The 18,740-nt window shown below is 39.7% G+C and overlaps 1 protein-coding gene across 1 annotated transcript in view; it reads left to right on the top strand.

The window, feature by feature from the left end:
* ITGA8 (integrin subunit alpha 8) overlaps positions 1 to 18,740 on the top strand; it is a 173,171-nt gene that overhangs the window by 81,859 nt on the left and 72,572 nt on the right. Inside the window, exons 14-15 of the mRNA XM_032349497.1 lie at positions 16,133 to 16,178; positions 18,304 to 18,411. Of these exons, the coding sequence (XP_032205388.1) occupies positions 16,133 to 16,178; positions 18,304 to 18,411 (154 nt within the window). The remainder of the gene's footprint in view (positions 1 to 16,132; positions 16,179 to 18,303; positions 18,412 to 18,740) is intronic.

Raw genomic sequence — 18,740 nt, 5'->3', positions numbered from 1 at the left:
CCCATGTGAAAGCATTGCCCGGAACCAGGTGACCAGGTGAGTAGGGCAGTAACATCTGGGCAGCCTACAGGTGTGTGGGAATAAACAGACTCGGCCACCTTTGCCCTTCCTGCATCCCCACAAGAAGTGAGTAAAAAAGCTCCTATAGTTTCAAAATAACTCGCATTTGATGTTATCGATGATCTGAACTTGGGTCTTCCTAATAGGTGTGTAATGATATCTTGTTTTAATTTGCATTTCCCTGAGGAGCATCTTTACATATGCTCATTTGCCATCTGTATATCTTCTCTGGTGAGGTGTCTGTGAAGGGCTTTGGCTCATTTTTTTACATATGCTCATTTGCCATCTGTATTTCTTCTCTGGTGAGGTGTCTGTGAAGGGCTTTGGCTCATTTTTTTTAAATGAGGTTGTTTTCTTATTATTAAGTTTTAAGGGTTCTTTGTATATTTTGCATAACATCCTTTATGAGATGTATGTTTTGCAAGTATTTTTTCCAGTTTGTGGCTTATCTTCTCATTCTCTTGACATTGGTTTTCACAGAGTAGAAGTTTTTAATTTTAATCTGTCCTAGCTTATCAGTTCTTCCTTTCATGGATCATGTCTTTCGTGTTTTATCTAAAAAGTCATCATCCTACCCCAGGTCATCTATAGGCTTTCTTCTATGCTATCTTACAGAAGTTTTATAGTTTTGTGTTTTACATGTAAGTCTGTGATCTGAGCTCATTTTTGTGAGGTGTGTAAGGTCTGTATCTAGGGCTGTGGGTATTTGTTTGTTTTTTGCATGTAGACGTTTAGTTTTTCCAGCACCATCTGCTGAAGATACTATTTTTGCTCCATTGTATTACCTTGACACCTATGTCAAAGATCAGTTGACCATATTTATATGGGTGTATTTCTGAGTTCTCAATTCTGTTCCATTGATTTATTTGTTTATTCTTTCACCAACACCATGCTGTCTTGATTAGAGTAGATTTATAGTAGGTCTTCTAGTAGGGTAGTGTCAGTTCTCCCAACTTTGTTCTCCTTCAATATTATATTGGCTATTTTGCATCTTTTGCCCCTCAATATACACTTTATATCAGTTTGCTGATAACCACAAAACAACTTGCTAAGATCTGGACTGGGATTGCACTGAATCTATAGAGCAATGACATCTTAACTGTATTGAGTTTTTCTATCCATGAACATGGAACACTGTTCCACTTACTGAGTTCACTGATATTTTTCATCAGAGTTTCTTAAATTATGCTCATATAGACTTGTACATATTTTTCTAGATTTATTCCTAAGTATTTCATTTTGGGGGATGGATGGTAATGTAAATGGTACTGTGCTTTTAATTGCAAATTCACTTGTTTATAGCTGGTATGAGACAATAATTGACTTTTGTATATTGGCCTATATTGCAGTGCCCTGCAACCTTGCTATAATTACTTATTAGTTTCAGGAGTTCATTTGTTGATTCTTTTGGATTTTATACTTAGATGATCATACCATCTGTGAACAAAGATAGTTTTATTCTTGTATTCCCAGTCTATATACCTTTTATTTCCTTACCTTGTCTTATTGCATTAGCTAGGACTTCTGTTATGATTTTAATTTTTTAAAAGATTTTATTTATTTATTTGACACAGAGAGAGAGAGAGAGAGAGATCACAAGTGGGCAGAGAGAAAGGGAAGCAGGCTCCCTGCTGAGCAGAAAGCCCGATGTGGGGCTCGATATGGGGCGTGATCCTAAGACCCTGAGACCATGACCTGAGCCAAAGGCAGAGGCTTAACCCACTGAGCCATCCAGGTGCCCTTTCTGTTATGATTTTAAAAAGCAGTGGTGAGAAGGGACATTGTTGTCTTGTTCCTAATCTTGATGGGAAAGCTTCAAATTTCTTACCATTGAGTATAATGTTAGTTGTAGGGTTTTTTGTAGATAGTCTTCATAAACTTGAAGAAGTAAACTATTCCTAGTTTACTGAGAGTTTTTGTCATAAGTATAAGATATTGTTGAATTCTTTTTCTGCATCTATTGGTATGATCATGTGATTTTTTTTTCTTCTGTAGCTTTTCAATGTAATAGATTACATTAATTGATTTTCAGATGCTGACTTAGCCTTGTATACCTAAATCACATTTGATTGTGATAATACAATACTTTTTATACATTGTTGGATTCAATTTGCAAATATTTTGAAGATTTTTACATCTATGCTTATGAGAAGTATTCACTCATAGTTCTTTTTCTTTGTATTGTCTTTGTCTCATTTTGATAGGGTATAGCTGGCATCATAGAATGAGTTAAGGCATATTCCCTCTGCTTGCATCTTCTGGAAGAGAATATAGATAATTTATATAATTTCTTTCTTAAATCTTCAGTAGAACTCACAAGTGAACTCATCTTGTCCTTGTGTTTTTTTGTTTTGGAAGGTTATTAATTCTCAATTTAATTTACTTAATAGATCTATTCCAATTACCCCTTTCTTCTTGTGTTAGTTTTGGGAGATTGTGTCTTTAAGAAATTGGTCCATTTCAACTACATTATCAGATTTGTGGGCATAGAGTTATATTCCTTTATTATCCCTTTAATGTCTATGGGATCTCTCATAACACCCCTTCATTTATTTATATTACTAGTAATTTGTGTCCTCTCTATTTTTGTCTTATTTAGCTGGGCTAGAGGCTTATTGATTCTATTGATCTTTTCAGTGAACTAGCTCATAGCTTTGTTGATTTTCTCTATTGATTTTCTATTTTCAATTACATTGATTTCTGATCTAATTATTATTTCTTTTCTTCTGCTTACTTTGGATTTAATTTGTTCCTCTTTTTCTACTTTCCTAAGGCAGAAGCCTAGTTTATTTATTTTATATCTTTCTTCTTTTCTAACTTATGTATTTGATTATAAAAATTTCCCTCTGGGCACTTTTACTAACTTCCACAAATTCTGTTAAGTTGTGTTTTGATTTTCACTTAATTTAAAATATTGTTTAATTTCTCTTGGGTTTTCTTCTTTGAGCCATGTGTTGTTTAGAAGTATGTCATTTAATCTGCTAATACTTTGGGATTTTCCAGCTATCTCTCTGTTGTTGATTTCTAGTTTTATTCCACTGTGGTCTGAGACCAAACATTGTATGACTTCTAGTCTTTTAAATTTGTTAGAGTGTGGGGGCACCTGGGTGGCTGGGTGGGTTAAAGCCTCTGCCTTCGGCTCAGATCATGGTCCCAGGGTCTTGGGACTGATCCCCACATCGGGCTGTCTGCTCAGTGGGGAGCCTGCTTCCTCGTCTCTCTCTGCCTGCCTCTCAGCCTACTTGTGATCTCTGTGAAGTAAATAAATTTTAAAAAATCTTATCTTTAAAAAAAATTTGTTAGAGTGTGTTTCATGGTCTACATTATGGCCTATCTTGGTCAATATTCCATATGGGCTTGAGAAGATTGTGCATTCAGTTCTTCTTAGATGAAGCAGTCTATGGATTTCAGTTATATCCAGTTGATTGATGATGTTGAGTTCAAGTATTCCCTCATTGATTTTCGCCTGCTGGATCTATTAATTTCTGATAGAAAGGTGTTGAAATCTCCAACTATAATTAATAGTGGATTAATCTATTTCTCTTGCATTTCTATTAACTTTTACCTCATATATTTTGGCACTCTGTTATTCGGCACATACGTGTTAAGGATCATTATGTCTTCTTGGAGAACTTGCTCCCTTATTATTATGTAATCCCTTCTTTATTTCTGATAACTTTGCTTAGGCTGGAGTCTTCTATGTCTAAAGTTAGTAATACTCCTACTTTCTTTTGATTACTGTTAACATGGTATCTTTCTCCATTCACTTTTTATTCTATGTGCATCTTTATATTTAAAGTGTGTGTCCTATAAACAACATATAGTTAGGTCTTATTTTTTGATCCCGTCTGACAATATCTGTATTTTAACTGTTGTATATATACCATTGAAGCTCAAAGTCGTTACTGATATAATTAGATTAAGTTCTACTATATTTGTTAGTACCTTTCATTGTTGCCTTTGTTCTTTATTCTTATTATTGTCTTTCTTTTTCTGCCTTTGTATTTTTAATTGAACATTTTTATGATTCCATTTTTTTCTTCTTACTTAGAATATACTTCTTTATACTTCTTTTTAACTTTTATTAAGTGGCTGCTTCAGGGTTTGCAATATACTTTTATAACTAATCCAACCCACTGTCAAATAACACTGTAGCACTTCACATGCCTGTGGGTACCTTATAAATAATAAAATAATCCTAATTCTTCCTTTCTATTCCTTGTATCAATGCTGCCTTATATTTATATGATACACACACACACCCAGAAACACACTATGTGTAAATAAAATGTACATACAAAGTATAAATTATATATCTACATAGTCAAATACAGTGTTGCTATTGTTTTGTTTTATGTATTAAATCAATACAGGATAAGAAAAGTAAGATTTTTCTGTTTTACTTTCACTTATTCCTTCTCCACCACTTCATTTCTTTATGTGGATCCAGGTTTCTGACTTACACCATTTCCTCCTCTCTGAAGAACTTCTTTTTAACATATTTTGAAGGTAGAACTATTGTCAATAAATTTCCTCAATTTTTGTTTGCCTGAGAAGGCCTTTGTTTTTCATCCACTTTTGAAGGGTAATTTTGCAGGGTTAAAAAAAAAACAAACAGTTTTTTTTTCCTCTTAAGATTTCAAGTATTTTACTTCATTCTTTTCTTCTTTGCATGATTTCCAGAGAAAAGATCGATATAGTGGTATATTTTTTCTTCTATAATTAAGGTATTTCCCCCCTCTGGCTTCCTTCAGAACTTTTCCCCTATTTTCTTTCTTTTTCTTTTTTTTCTTTCTGTAGTTTGAAAATGATATTCATAGGTGTAATTATTTTGCCACATATCCTTTTTAGTGTTCTCTGAGCTTCCTGGATCTTTGGTTTGGTATCTGACATTAATTTCAAGAAAATAGTCATCATTATTATTTGAACATTTCTTCTGTTCCTTTCTTTTTTCTCCCTGTGGTATTCCAATTATGCATACATTACACCTTTTGTAGTCATCCCACAGTCCTTGGGTATTCTGTTCTGTTTTTGTTTTTGTTTTTTCTCCCCCCAGTCTTCTTCTCTATGCTTTTCAGTTTGGTTGGTTTCTGTTGATATACTCTCTAGCTCAGATATTTTTCCTCTGCTGTGTGCAGGTTACTAATGAGTCCATCAGAGATATTCTTTTCTGTTACAGTGTTTCAGATCTCTATCACTTCTTTTTGGTTCTTAGAATTTCCTCCTTTCTGCTTACCTTGAACATCTGTTCTTGTATGCTGTCTTTTTTATCCATTAGAGCCCTTATCATATCAATTACAGTTGTTTTAAATTCCATGTCTGGTAATTCCAACATCCCTGCCTTTTCTGAGTCTGGTTTTTATGCTTGCTCGCTCTCTCTCTTTCCCCTATATATATTGTGCCTTGTAGTTACATCCTGTAACATTATGATAACTGGGCATGATATACTGAATAAAAGGAACTGCTATAAAGAGGCCTTGGCAATGTGGTGGTAGGTGTTGGGGGAGAGGATGTCTTTTATAATCTTATGAGTTAGGTCACCATCTTTTAGGGAACCTATGCCTTTGGACTGTAAACTTTATACATGCTTCTTAGTCCCACTCTTTATGTTGGGCTGGACTTCAAGAGTGGGCTGGAGTCAGTATTTCTCTCCCCCCAGTCAGTCAGAACTTGGTAGCCATCCAGGAAGTAAAACTCACAAAAGCACACCTTCCCCCACCCCCAGTGACTGGATCCCTGGTAGAGTTTTTAATCCCCAGAGTCATCCACACTGAGCATCCAGCCATTCATCAACCACCGTTCAGATTTCTGCATCCTTTACTGGTTCCCATGGAGGTTGCTGCCCCAGTAAGTGGTTCACTGTATCTGCCTGTCAGTTTCTCCAGTTTGGAGCCCCAGCTTGCCCTGTGATCTCACTTCTTTTAGGGATCTAAGAAGAGCTATTGGGTTTTTTGGGCTTTGTTTGTTTTTTCTTTTTTTTCTTTCTTTTTTTTTTTTTCTTCAGTTCATTCAGCTTTTTATGTGTCATTAAGATGGAGTGGTGACTTCCCAGCGTCTCCTGCACTGGACCAGAAACAGAAGTCTGTCAGTTTCACTTTGAACTAACTCCCTTCTAAACACTCAGTCATAGAAGCTTGCCTCTTTATGAAACCCAAGGCAACAATAAATATGACAGGATATCATTTATACTTGATCTTACTTGTAAAGATATGTTAATAAAAACTTGATGCCTTGCCATGGTTCCTTTTATGGGTGGCGGGGGCAGGATGTGGAGGAGTAGAAGGAAGTTCTCCAAGACTTAGAACCTCTGCATTATTTCTGACCTCCCACTGCATGTGCTTTCTATAAGTCATTTTTAATGTATTAACATGTGATTTAAAAGCCATATTTTAGAGCAATTCACTTGAAGCATCCCTTCTGTCTTTGTACACCCTGGACATTTTCCCGGGAGTTCATTTCCCACTTATGAACTTGGTTCAAATGTCACTTCCTTAGGAAATCTTTCCTGTTGTCCTTTCTCTAAAAATACTTATCTCAGATTGAAATTACACATTTGCGTGATTATTTGATAAATATGTATTTTACCCCACTAGACTGGACATTATATTAGGGGAGAGCAAACACTGGATTTGGTTTTGCTCACTATGGAATCACTTATGCCCAAAGCAGTGGGTGGCATTGAAGGTACCCAGTAAATATGTGTTGAATAAATGAATGCAAATGAATGAATAAATGAACAAATGAACTAATTTCCCCATAGCCACACATGTTGGCATATAAACTGTTGCTCTCCTCTCCTTTTACCTGGCCACTCTCTTCCAGCTCTGCTTAAATCCAGTAAACTATTTTATTCTTATGCAGAATAAGAATGGAAATGTAAGCAGAGATGTCGATGCCTTTTAAAATAAACTGACACCTTCTCCTGGGATCATGGGAAGCTCAATTCAAGTGGTACACTCATTCTTGACAAACAGAACCCTTTACCCTAGCTCTGTATTCACTGGACATCTAAATGGCAATTTCTGTTCACACTGATCAACCAGGAGAACCAGTAGCCAGTGTGATAGAAACACCACCAACCTGGACTCAGGTGACCCATAGTCTCACTTCTTCACTCATCATTATCACCTCTGTAGCCCAGACATACCACTTACCTCTCCTAACTTTAGCTTCTCAACCCCTCTAGACTGTTGAGAAGACAGTTTGCAAATTAAATAATTCAACATAGTCAATTGCTGTTACTTCTTAACACAGCCCACCAAATGAAGATGGGAGGGTTAGGAATCTCGCTCTAAGGCAGAGATCCAGGCTCTTTGAGCCAGACCTGAGCCTTAAGGTGATGACTCAGGTAACTTAAGCCTAAAGCCTCCTACAAGAGAAAAGATGAGACATTTGCAAAACAGCTAACATGAACAAAATCCTTGTCAGTACTTCATCTTTGCAAACGTTGCTTATGTGATGCTCTTCTTTCTATATGGCCATGACTTTGGATTTTCTTACTGACATTTTCCTGTGGTGACATTATTAATAGCTGGTTTCCTAAAAACTACCAACCCTAACAAAAATTCATGAGAGCATGAGTGGACAACAGAAAGCTCAGGATCTGGCCAGCCCTTGCGCTAAATTTTGAAATAAAGGAAGCTCATTAGCTCATCCCCAGCTTCCTTTTCTTTCTGTCCCTGATGACTTCTCTATGCCAGCTGCTCAAATGTGCAGTGGGGAAAAATCCAATATCCTTATTCTTATCAGGACATTAGTGACCTGGGGAAGTAAGTCACACCCAGAAACTCTGATTTGGGGGGTTACATGCCTACATTTTTAAGCCCCTTTGGAGAGATGGCTGATAGACTGTAAATGCCTCAAGGTCAAGGGCTGTACCTGCTCGCCCTCTGCTGAATTTTTGGTACCTGGGACAAGACTTGGCTCATGGTGGGTATTCAGTAAGAAGTCTGAATGAAGGAACCACTGCATAAATGTTCTTCCCTTCCTCTCCTGCTTCCCTTGCAAATTTATAAATGTGTGTTTTTAGTGTATCGGTCTGTTATGGCTGCCATTACAAAGTGCCACATGCTGAGGGTGAGATAGCAATCTATCTCCTCATGGTTCTGGAGGCTAGAAGTCAAAGATCAAGATGTGGGTAGGATTCCTTTCTCTGAGGCCTCTCTCCTTGGCTTTTAGATGGCCATCTTCTCCTTGTGTCTGCACATGGTCTTCCCTTTCAGTGTGCCTGGGCCAGTGCTCTTAGATTAGGGCCCCCCTTAAGACCTCATTTTAACTTAATTACTTCTTTAAAGACCCTGTCTCCAAATACAGTCACATTCTTATGTACTGGGGGGTTCGGACTTCAACATATAATCTCCTGAAGAGGGGACACAATTCAGTCCCTAACACTTAACAAACATATAAAGTCCCACAGGGTTTTAATCCTAGGCTTTTACCTATCAGGCTAGAAGTGGGGCAAGTGTCTCATGAGATACCAAGCCCTTCTACAGACTGTGAAATCATTCCCTACAGACAGCCATTTATAAATGGGGCAGTTCCTAAAGAAACCTACTTTTGTCCAAGACTTTTAGCAACCGACCAGACAGCACACTTACTGGAAGGGTGGCCACACCAAGGATAAAGTGAAATGCCCTTAACTCAGTGACACAGAATGCAACTAGGAAAGCATCAAGCAACAGCCGAGGCTAAAAGGTGATTCTTGCAGCCACAGTATGCTAGTAACGTTTGGAAAACTGTTTTCCTAAGGCGGTGGACTCATCGTTTGATATTTCACTCTTATTTTGTGTGGGATTTTTTTTTTTAAAAAAGGAAAATAAACTCTCAGTAAATTAGAATGTTGCAACCTAATACTGCATTCCAACTCATAAATGTTTTTCTTCAGAGTTCATTTGGAAGCATTTCAGACAGATTGTTAGGATTATTACTTTCTGGGATAAAACCATGCATTTTTTTCAGGCATTTCTTCCTCAACTCATAACCTTCCTCTCAGTAATATTTTGCATGTTGCAATAAAAAAGCAAGGAAGAAAGGCGGCCTCTGTCTATTTTTAGATTAACGCATTTGCCAAACTCAAGGAGACTTATCTAAATGCCTGCTTCCCACAGACATGAGCTGTTTCTCTGGTGCCAAATACTTGAGCCAATTTCATAACCTACTTACCAGTCAACATTGCCATATTTACCCATCACCTTTAACCCCATTTTTAAATACATCATCTTTAATCCCACCATCTCTCTGAAGAACAACCCTGTAGGAAAATGAGAGGAGCCCAGGTGGGTCCAGGTGAACAATTCTCCTGGACAACCACCATTTGTCTTGAAAACACTTATGTACTAAGGGGAGGCCTGAGCAGAGATGGTGCCTGATCGTGAGGAGAAGGGCCTGGCGGGAATACTGTGAATTGTGAGCATCCCTAATGGTAAGACAGGAGCCAGAAGGCTTTGGATCATGAGCTCTGGCAGCTGAGTCCGAGAGGTAAGCAGGTCTGAGGCCCGAGTCTGGGTAAGCCAGGGAGAAAGCCAGAAACTGGCCATCTCATCATGTGGAGGCAAACTCTGCAGGAGCAAGGCTGCCTAACAGGCACAGGGGAGTCCTGGACCAGAACAGGGCAGAGAAGGCATAGTCAGCAGCCCCAACCAATTCTGCAGAGCTCCTGGCTTTCTTGAACAATGAGAACCTTGAAGATCTGGCCAGACAGTTGGCAGAGAAGAGCAACTTGTACAGAGTCACCAGGAAACCAGCGGCAAAGTGAACTGGAATTTAGAATTCCCGATTTCTTATCCTCCATTCATTTTCCACTTGAAATCAAACACTCCTTTAAAAGAGGGCTTCGGAGATGATAGAGAGATTCAACAAGAGAAGGTACAAATCAAAACCGGCCTGTAGACACACAAAAAACTGTACACGCGTGTTCCTAGTGACTTTCCCAAAACTGGACACAACATCCCCACTAGCCGGGGATGGACTGACTGTGGGCCATCCAAACAGTGGGACACTGCTCAGCGAGAAAAAGGAGGGAATTCATGATACACCCAGTGTGGTGGAGGACCCTCAGACGCACTGAGCTGAGTGAAGGACACCAGACCCAAAAGGCTACATACGGATGCTTCCATTTCTCTGACATTCTGGAAAACAGAGGACTCCTGGGCTGGGAGGGGGCAGGTTTGAAGACAGCACAGGTAACATTTGAGGACGATGGACCTGTTCTTGATTGTCACGGTGGTTATACGACGGAATACTTTTATCAGAGCTCTTAGAACAGGACAGGAAAAGGATGCAGTTCACTGTACGTAAAATAGAGCTTAATTTTAAAAACGTTTAAAAAGAGGAAAAAATGGCCTGTAGACGTGCTTCTGGGAAGCAGCATGGTAAAATAAGAAAGCGTGTTGGCTCTGCAGCCAGACTGCCTGGGTTTAAACTTGGCCTTGTCCTCCACTCTGTTTAGCTTCTCTGTATCTCATTTTCCTCATTTAAAAAAAATGGGAATAATTAAAGTATGTACCTCCTGGGATTATTATAACTAAGGAATTTGTATACTCAAAGGGTTTACAAAGTTCACTTTTGCCTGACACATGTCTGCACAATTGTCCAGAAGAGCCTCAAGACAAATTCCTAGAAGTGCAAATGCGAGGGCAAAAGTCTGCATTGTCAGACCCACTGGCAAACTGCCTTCCAAGAAAACCGGGCCCCTTTACCCTCCTTCACACAGAGAGCATGAGTTCTCAGTCCTCTGCTCTCCACCCAATACTGCCGGCTATGAATCCTTCATCTCTTCCAATGGAAAGGTAAAAAATGATATCTCATGGTTCCTTTCATTTGGATTTCTTTGCTTACTATTGAGGCTGAACATCTTTTTAGATATCTATTGGTCATAGCTAATTATTTTTATGTGAATTGCCCCTCTACAGCCTTTTTATTAGGATGTTTATAGTTTTATTATTAATTTGTGCAGGATCAGTATGAATTAGGGTTAATAATAATTATTTTTTTTTTTACTATGTGTCAGACATTCTTGTAAGCATTGAAAAATACTCACATTTGATCAAGCGTATACTTTATAAACATCATCCCTGTTTCTTTCATTTCTCAGTGGACCCTGCTTTGACTTTTTGCAAAAGAATGTATACTTTAAAATTCTTTTGTGATTTCCACATTGTTTTGGTCACATTAAGGAGGCCTTCTGTCTGGAGTAATTGTAATCTTTTTATATAACTATTAGCTGTACATTCCCATATTTCTTAATTTTTTGGAGGTTCTTTATGGTGATTCTCATTGTCTAGGATTACTCTAAAATAGTAAATGTGTCTTAATTCCAAAATATAAAAGGAGGGCTCTGATGGCATTTTCAGCCACAGACCTATGCCGTAGTACACTTCTCAACAAGATGAGAGAGTAGGAAGGAAAGGTAAGAAAGGCTCAGAAAGCTCACATCTTATGAAATGGAGGCACTTGGATGGCAAAAAAGACTTCCCCTAAAGGATTCTGGGTGGTCCCACAATGCATTACTATCGCTGCTCTTCCATCAGCGCCCCTCCCCCCACCCCTAGGAAATTGCCACTCCTCCTGCCCACTTACAACCACACTCAAAACAAAGCTGATGCTTTCACATAGAACTTCTTCCAATTCTAAAATTTCCTTTCTAGATTAATCAAATCAGGCTCTATAGACCAAGTACCACTTTGAAAGTTTGCCTCTTTTCTTTTTACTCATTTAATAATAAAAATTTTGGAGAAACAGAATACAGAACAGAGGTGTAATACATCTCCTATGACCTCACATTTTTAGGGATATTTTTTCTTGCCAGCTGATCCTGCATTCATGCTAATGTTTCCCTTTATGAATCCCTAAAAGTACGCAGTTGTTTCATCAAAAGCCAAAAGGAAAATAAACTGTTTCTCAGGCAAAGTGGGGTGATAACAAAGGGCTCCAAGATTTGGGGAGTAATTTTAGATTAAGGGGAAAGAATGGATTTTAATCACCAGTTATTTCTTAAAAAAAAAAAAAACAAAAAACTGAGTCTTACGTAAAGAAAGGAAAAATTTTTTGTTTTCAGAATCTGTGTTTAAGAAGTTTCTAGAAGAGGGGCACCTGAGTGGCTCAGTGGGTTGAAGCCTCTGCCTTCAGCTCAGGTCATGATCTCAGGGTCCTGAGATCGAGCCCCACATTGGGCTTTCCTGCTCAGCAGGGAGCCTTCTTCCTCCTTTCTCTCTCTGCCTTCCTCTCAGCCTACTTGTAATCTTTGTCTGTCAAATAAATAAACAAAATCTTAAAAAAAAAAAAAAGAAGTTTCTAGAAGAAAGGAAAATAAACATTAGCTAATGGTATAAGACCTGTTATCTCAAAGAGAGAAAGAAAGTTTGCAGAGTTACGAATCCCAAGTATCAGTACCAAAATTACTTTCTCTTCAGATTATCCTTTAAATTCCTAAGCATGACAGAATTATGTAAGATTAAAAAAAGTGGTGTGTATGTCCATATACCCATACGTATATCTTTATGGATGTATGTATAGTGTATAGACATATACATACAAATATCAATATATATGTATGTATATATAAGGATTATATAACTGTATGGAAACCACATAGTATTTATTTAAACAAATCACTTATTTCAAAAGGGCAAACTGGTTAGGAACACAAATTGGCAGATCAATTCTCCCCCTTTGAGAGATCCCAGAAATTGAAGGTCCTGAGTGTAAATTTTTCTGGCCTTCCAGCAGGCAAAATACCAAGGTGGTGTCTCCAAAGGAAAACATACTTTCCTGCTAGATAACTGTTTTCTTGGCCTCTGAGTAACTGTGGCCGCATTCTCATGAAGAAAATTGTGGCTTTTTTCACCAGTTACTTTATTTTTCCAGAGCAGTAAAATTCCCACCCTGAGGCACAGGAATCAAAGTTCCTACAGGAAAAGGCCTTTTGCTTATTACTGTCAGGGGATGTCTCTCAGCTTCTTGTCTACAATGATGATCTAGTCATGATGCAGCTTCTATACACCTTTCTGGAATTTTCTAGAATCTGGAGCTTGGGGTGTGTGTGTATACATGAATGCCTGCACACTCACATATGCAGAAATCCAGCAGAATTTAACTGCGGTTTCCATGAACCTATCTTAACAACTGTCCCCTTTTCTTCATCTCTTCCATCTTTAGTACTTTATCTCATTATTACTTATTCTCCAATTTCAAGTATTTATAAAGCTCCTGTTCCCAATCTGGCCCACTGCCGGTACTATAGATGCAAAGATTCTTTTCTTCTTTCATTTATTCTACCTGTACCATTCCATGAAGTAGTTGTGGTATGTGAGCCCGAAGAAAGATTCCTGCCCTGGAAAGGCTTACAGTCTTGTTTTCCTGGCCATTTCCAGAGGAGTCCATTCTTAAAACTCATCTTTATGGAGTCTCTAATCTTGGTATATTAATATTTCACCGCATTTGGAGCCAAAAGCAAAGCACCTAATTCCTCTGGAATCTGTTTTCTTAATAGAACTCTCTTGTCTGGCGTCAGGCCAACAGACAGACATGAGGCTAAGGGCCGCTGGTGTTCTGTGTAACTCCTGGAGAGCGGTACATAGGGAGAACAGAATTCCCATTTCCACAGATCAGTAGCTCTTCCTCCTCAACATAGCAGAAATGCACAGATATGCTGGAAGAGATGAATGTAACAAGAAAAAATAAATGTGAAAATATTTGAGAAAGTTGAAACTGTGCTACAATTTTAAAAAATTGGCAGACTCGGTAACGTTGGCTTCTGGCTTCGAAGACTGGACTCTTTGGAAAAGACTGTTTTATGCCGTAAGCCATAGCTGGTCACATTTTCTTTTTTCTTACTGTGTCTTTTAATCTCACAAAGAAAGAACTCCTCAGGATGAACTGGATTTGACTTCTTCGAACATTCACATATGCGCTTTTTTAGCTACGGAGCTTTGAAGTCTAGTCTCGAACCTATGATCTGAATCTGATTCTGATTCTGTAAAACACAAGACATCTCCACTGTGGTTTTAACCTTGAAGATGTTGGAGTCCCTTTCTTTTAAAAAACAAACACTTTTAGTAAGAACTATTGTTGTCTTAGGTTGTGGTCTTCCAGCACAGACATGAAGACAAGGTTTAGAAAGCAAGCGGGTCATGGGAGAAATTGTCCAAAGAAACATTGCTAAGTGTGGAGGGAAGAAGGCCATGGGAAGGAAGATGGGTATAAAGCAGGTTGACACAATGGGCAGCAGAAGCTGGGGACCTGCCTCCAGAGTTATCCCACTGGAGGGTAAGGAGGCGGCATTCCTTGTTATCGCCTGCTTCCATCCATCATTAGCTGAGAGCTCAGGCCAAGGGCACTTCCAGCCTCTAAAGGGAATCACGTTTGCAGTCCAATGCTGCTCCTATATCCAGGAAAGGTGAGTGCTGAGGGAACGTGCTACAAATCATTTTCCTGTGCAAACTCCATTAAACCAATTGAATTCCTTGATCGGTTTTCCATGTGGACTGTCCAGAGACATCCCCCCCCCTTTTTTTTTTTCGTTTTCATTTCTGCTCTGCTAGGATTAACCACTTATGGTCTCAACTGTTGTAAGTTTTCTTCTGTGGCCATTATTTCCACCTGGTCCAGTTTTCTCACATCAACAACAACCAGTATAAATTTTATACTACAGATTCAGCCATTGTCATTTGTGTGTTTGTTTCATTGCATCTACCAAGAGTAACCATTATGTATTAGATTTAGGAAAACAGACTGCTTTACCCATGTATTAGCCAAACACTGCAACCAGTGTGAGTATTACCCCTCAGACAGCCTATGACCGTTCTGTTGCCCAACACCGTAGACCAGCCCCACCTCTCACCTAGTGTGGTCTTCAGTGAATTTATAGGTTCACCTTCTTTTTTTTTTCTTTAAAGATTTTTTATTTCCTTTTTTTCTTAAGATTTTATTTATTTATTTGACAGAGAGAGATCACAAGTAGGCAGAGAGGCAGGCAGAGAGAGAGGGGGAAGCAGGCTCCCTGCTGTGCAGAGAGCCCGATGTGGGGCTCGATCCAAGGACCCTGAGAACATGACCTGAGTGGAAGGTAGAGGCTGAACCCACTGAACCACCCAGGCGCCCTATAGGTTCACTTTCTTAAGCCTCCATTTACCCACTTGCAAAATTGTGCAAAATAATGGAGGCTTCATAGCTTCTTGTTAGGAGTAATTAAGGTCAATCCTTCTAAAGAATTCCTGGCCAAGAGTAAGTGTTCAACACGTGCTATTTATTACTATTATTATTGTTGTTGTTGTTGTTGTTATTTAAGATCATTATAATGACACATCAATTAGTTCATAAACTACAGACCACTTTGCCAAGAGGATACTCACTGTCCCACTATTTATAAAGAGCAAATGCTTGTGTCAAAAGGAGGGAAGGTCAGAATGTCCCACTTTGTAATAAGACCAGCTTCCCAGCATCATTGCTGGAAGGGAAGGGAAAACAAGGTGTGTAACATGCCCGGTACATACAGGCACTAAAGGACCTGGTTCTTCCCTTTCACTTTCCTTAAGATGTAGGCCTTCAGTCTACATCTTCATCTCCAGGATAGGAGAAATGGTATTATGATGCATTTTAATTTTATTTATTTTTTTAAAGATTTATTTATTTATTTGACAGAGAGAGAGTGAGAAAGGGAACACAAGGTTGGGGAGTGGGAGAGGGAGAAGCAGGCTTTCCACAGAGAAGGGAGCCCAATGCAGGGATTGATCCCAGGACCCTGGGATCATGACCAGAGCTGAAGGCAGACGCCTAACGACTGAGCCACCCAGGGGCCCCTATGATGTATTTTTTAAAGCATTTCTAGAAAGTTGGAATTCTTGAGTCCAGAAGGGATTGAGAGCTACCAGGTTGCCTGTCCTACTGAGTTACACTGAGGTTCCAACATCCTTTCCAGAATGTCTTAAGGAAGGTGCAATTTGCTGCTCTTACCAGATGAGCCTCACTCTACAATCAGCATTTCGGGATGCCCTGTATGCTATTATGAATAAGAGCTTAGATTTTTTTTCTACAAAACATGTGCATGTGTTTTGAGTTTTTGTCTTTTTTTTAGATTTAATTGTAGGTGCATTCGGAACAGGAAAAGTAGCTGTTTACAGGTACGTGGTTTGTGGCATGCAAATGTCCCTCTAATTGTTTCAAGTATATTTCCTTTTTGCCCTAGTTTCCCAGCTCTTTACTCTGGAGAACATTTAGATGCTCTTTTTAACGTTTGGAGGAAGTTTTGCTCTCAACTGTTTGCCTTTCTTTCATCTCTCTGTCTCTTTAATCTCATACCTCATGACCAAACTTCCGGCCCCTACTAACATGTTAAATGAAGATATGAATCTTAGCAGAACTTATAAAATGAGGCATTCTTTAGATGTTACTATGTCTGAATTCTTCTCTTTGGAAATGCATTAAAATTTGCTTATAGAGAAGGGGTACCAGTGGGAGGAGGTTTCTATAAATCAGGCATGGAGACTAAGTTAGGGAATGGAATGTTCCCAAGAATTAATACTCCAAAAGCAAGTACTGAACAAGAGTTCACATCTGACAGGTCTAGATCCAAAAGCCTAGCCATTCCACACACTCATGTGTAGGCTTGGGCAAGTCCCTACACCTTTCTGAGCCTCTGATTTTTTTGTTTATTGAAGAGTGGTAACAATACTTGCTTTAGAAGTTAATTTTTGTGAAGAAGACTAAGTGAGAATCTGTAGGTAACATACACAGAATCGTAAGCTACGAGTAGACAGTTGGTGCTCAAAAGTTATAGATTTTTTTTCTTCTTAAAAAAAAAGTTTTATAGAAATTCAAAACATTAGATCAGGATATCAAAACAAAAGGCAGAGAGCAGACCCGTGTGTTCTGGGCACATAATGCTAACATAGCCTAACCCCCAGAATGGTTCTAAAGTTAGGTCTCCTCGAGTAAGTGAGATTTTCCTCCTTCATCAGTCCCAAGACATACTCATAGACTGATGTGTACCCATGACTCACCACTTCGGGTTAGAATCAGATGATTGGAAAGCTCGGGTGTCTTAGGTGTCTAAAGGATGGGGCTATGCTTACTTACAGTGTGGCCTTGATGATGCCCCACTCAGGGCCGATGAACTCATGGGCTAGTTGCTAAGGCCTAAATCCACCACCCAGTCCTCATCCCCCCTCCCTTATTCCTTCACAGACACCAGCCCTACATCACGGTCTGAGGGCTGCTGCCAGCCTCCTCCCTCCCACTTTCTTTTTCCTCATAGATATTTGCCCCAGTGATTCTCTTGCACATCTAACTCACTCTTGCCCTCTGCTTTGCCAAGGACTGGAGGTAACACAATATTAAAAACAAAATTATGCAACAGAGCACAGATGAATAGTATAAAGTTTAGGAAAATTCCCGGGGGGCCCACTGTGGTAAGTCATGCCCTAAACACGCACCATCCCAAAGCGTGGCCCTCCCTCCCCTCAGAGGAAAACTTATCCAATGCAACATCATTTCACATTGTCATTGGGAGACCTGGCTCTTAGCTGTCCTACCTTGGAACAGGGCTTAAAAATTGCCCGGTCCCCTTCCCCAATGACTTACTTGCTTGTCTCATTATTGTTACCTGAGTGGTAGTGAAAATTGAGTTTGCTGTACATTTAGTTCCTCTTCTCCATCCTGGCTGCACATTAGAAACACCTGGAGGGTTTGGTTCACCTGCCGACACCCAGCATAGACCCCCAAGGTCTTTTGACCTCTCTGAGAGCTCCTTGGGCGCTTCCAACACACAGTCAGGATTGAGAGCCAGGGTTCCCGTGGAGTATGCAACCGCCCTTATGTGTTTAGCTCTATCGTCAAAGCTTGGATAGAAAATTATCCATCAAAATAAGAAAACCATCAGCCCATCAGGAAACAAAACTGGCCAAAGTCAAGGACTTACAGGTGTGAGTGAGTAGAGAAGGATGCGTTTCCTCAGATATGAATAGAGGAGATCCCAGAGCGCGCCTCCCGGCAGTATCACGCAAGTCCCCGGAGCCCACTCCATCCGCCAAGCAGCTCCGTGGATGCAGTTTTGCTTGATGGACGCCCAGCGTCCTTGATCTGTATTCATGACGACCGCATGTGTTTTAAGGTATTGAGTTAAGTCTGGAGCCCACCTGTTCAGACAGGGAGACAAATTCTTAGCACAAAGGCTGGGGGTGTTGGCGGCGGCCTCTGAAAGTGGGGTGTCGCTCCCATGGCTCTTATAACCCTGTCTTCTCCCTGCAGAGCAAGGCCGGTTGTGACTGTGGATGCCCAGCTTCTGCTGAACCCAATGATTATCAATCTGGAAAATAAAACATGCCAGGTTCCAGAGTCTCTGTCCCCTGTGGCCTGGTGAGTTCACTCAGTGCTTCTCAAACTCTGATATGGATACAAATCACCTGGGCCCCTTCGGGTAATGCCACTTCCGGGGTGGGGCGTGGGACTCGGGAGCTCAGAAAAGCCCCAGTTGGGTGTTAGGCTGAGGGTATGGTATACAAACTTGTCAAATCACTATTGTGCATGCAAAGCTACTGTAACATTTTTTCAACGATGCTCAAAAAATATCTTTAAGATAATAATATTCAGAGAGATTGAAGTATAAGCAGATATGATGAGGAGAATGGCAGGTCACTTCTCAGTGTCAGAGAAGAAAGGCACAAACACAGAAAGGAGGAAAGCTA

This window comes from Mustela erminea, chromosome 6 (genome assembly GCF_009829155.1).
Source record: "Mustela erminea isolate mMusErm1 chromosome 6, mMusErm1.Pri, whole genome shotgun sequence".
NCBI lineage: Eukaryota > Metazoa > Chordata > Mammalia > Carnivora > Mustelidae > Mustela > Mustela erminea.
This window is presented reverse-complemented; position numbering and strand designations above follow the sequence as displayed.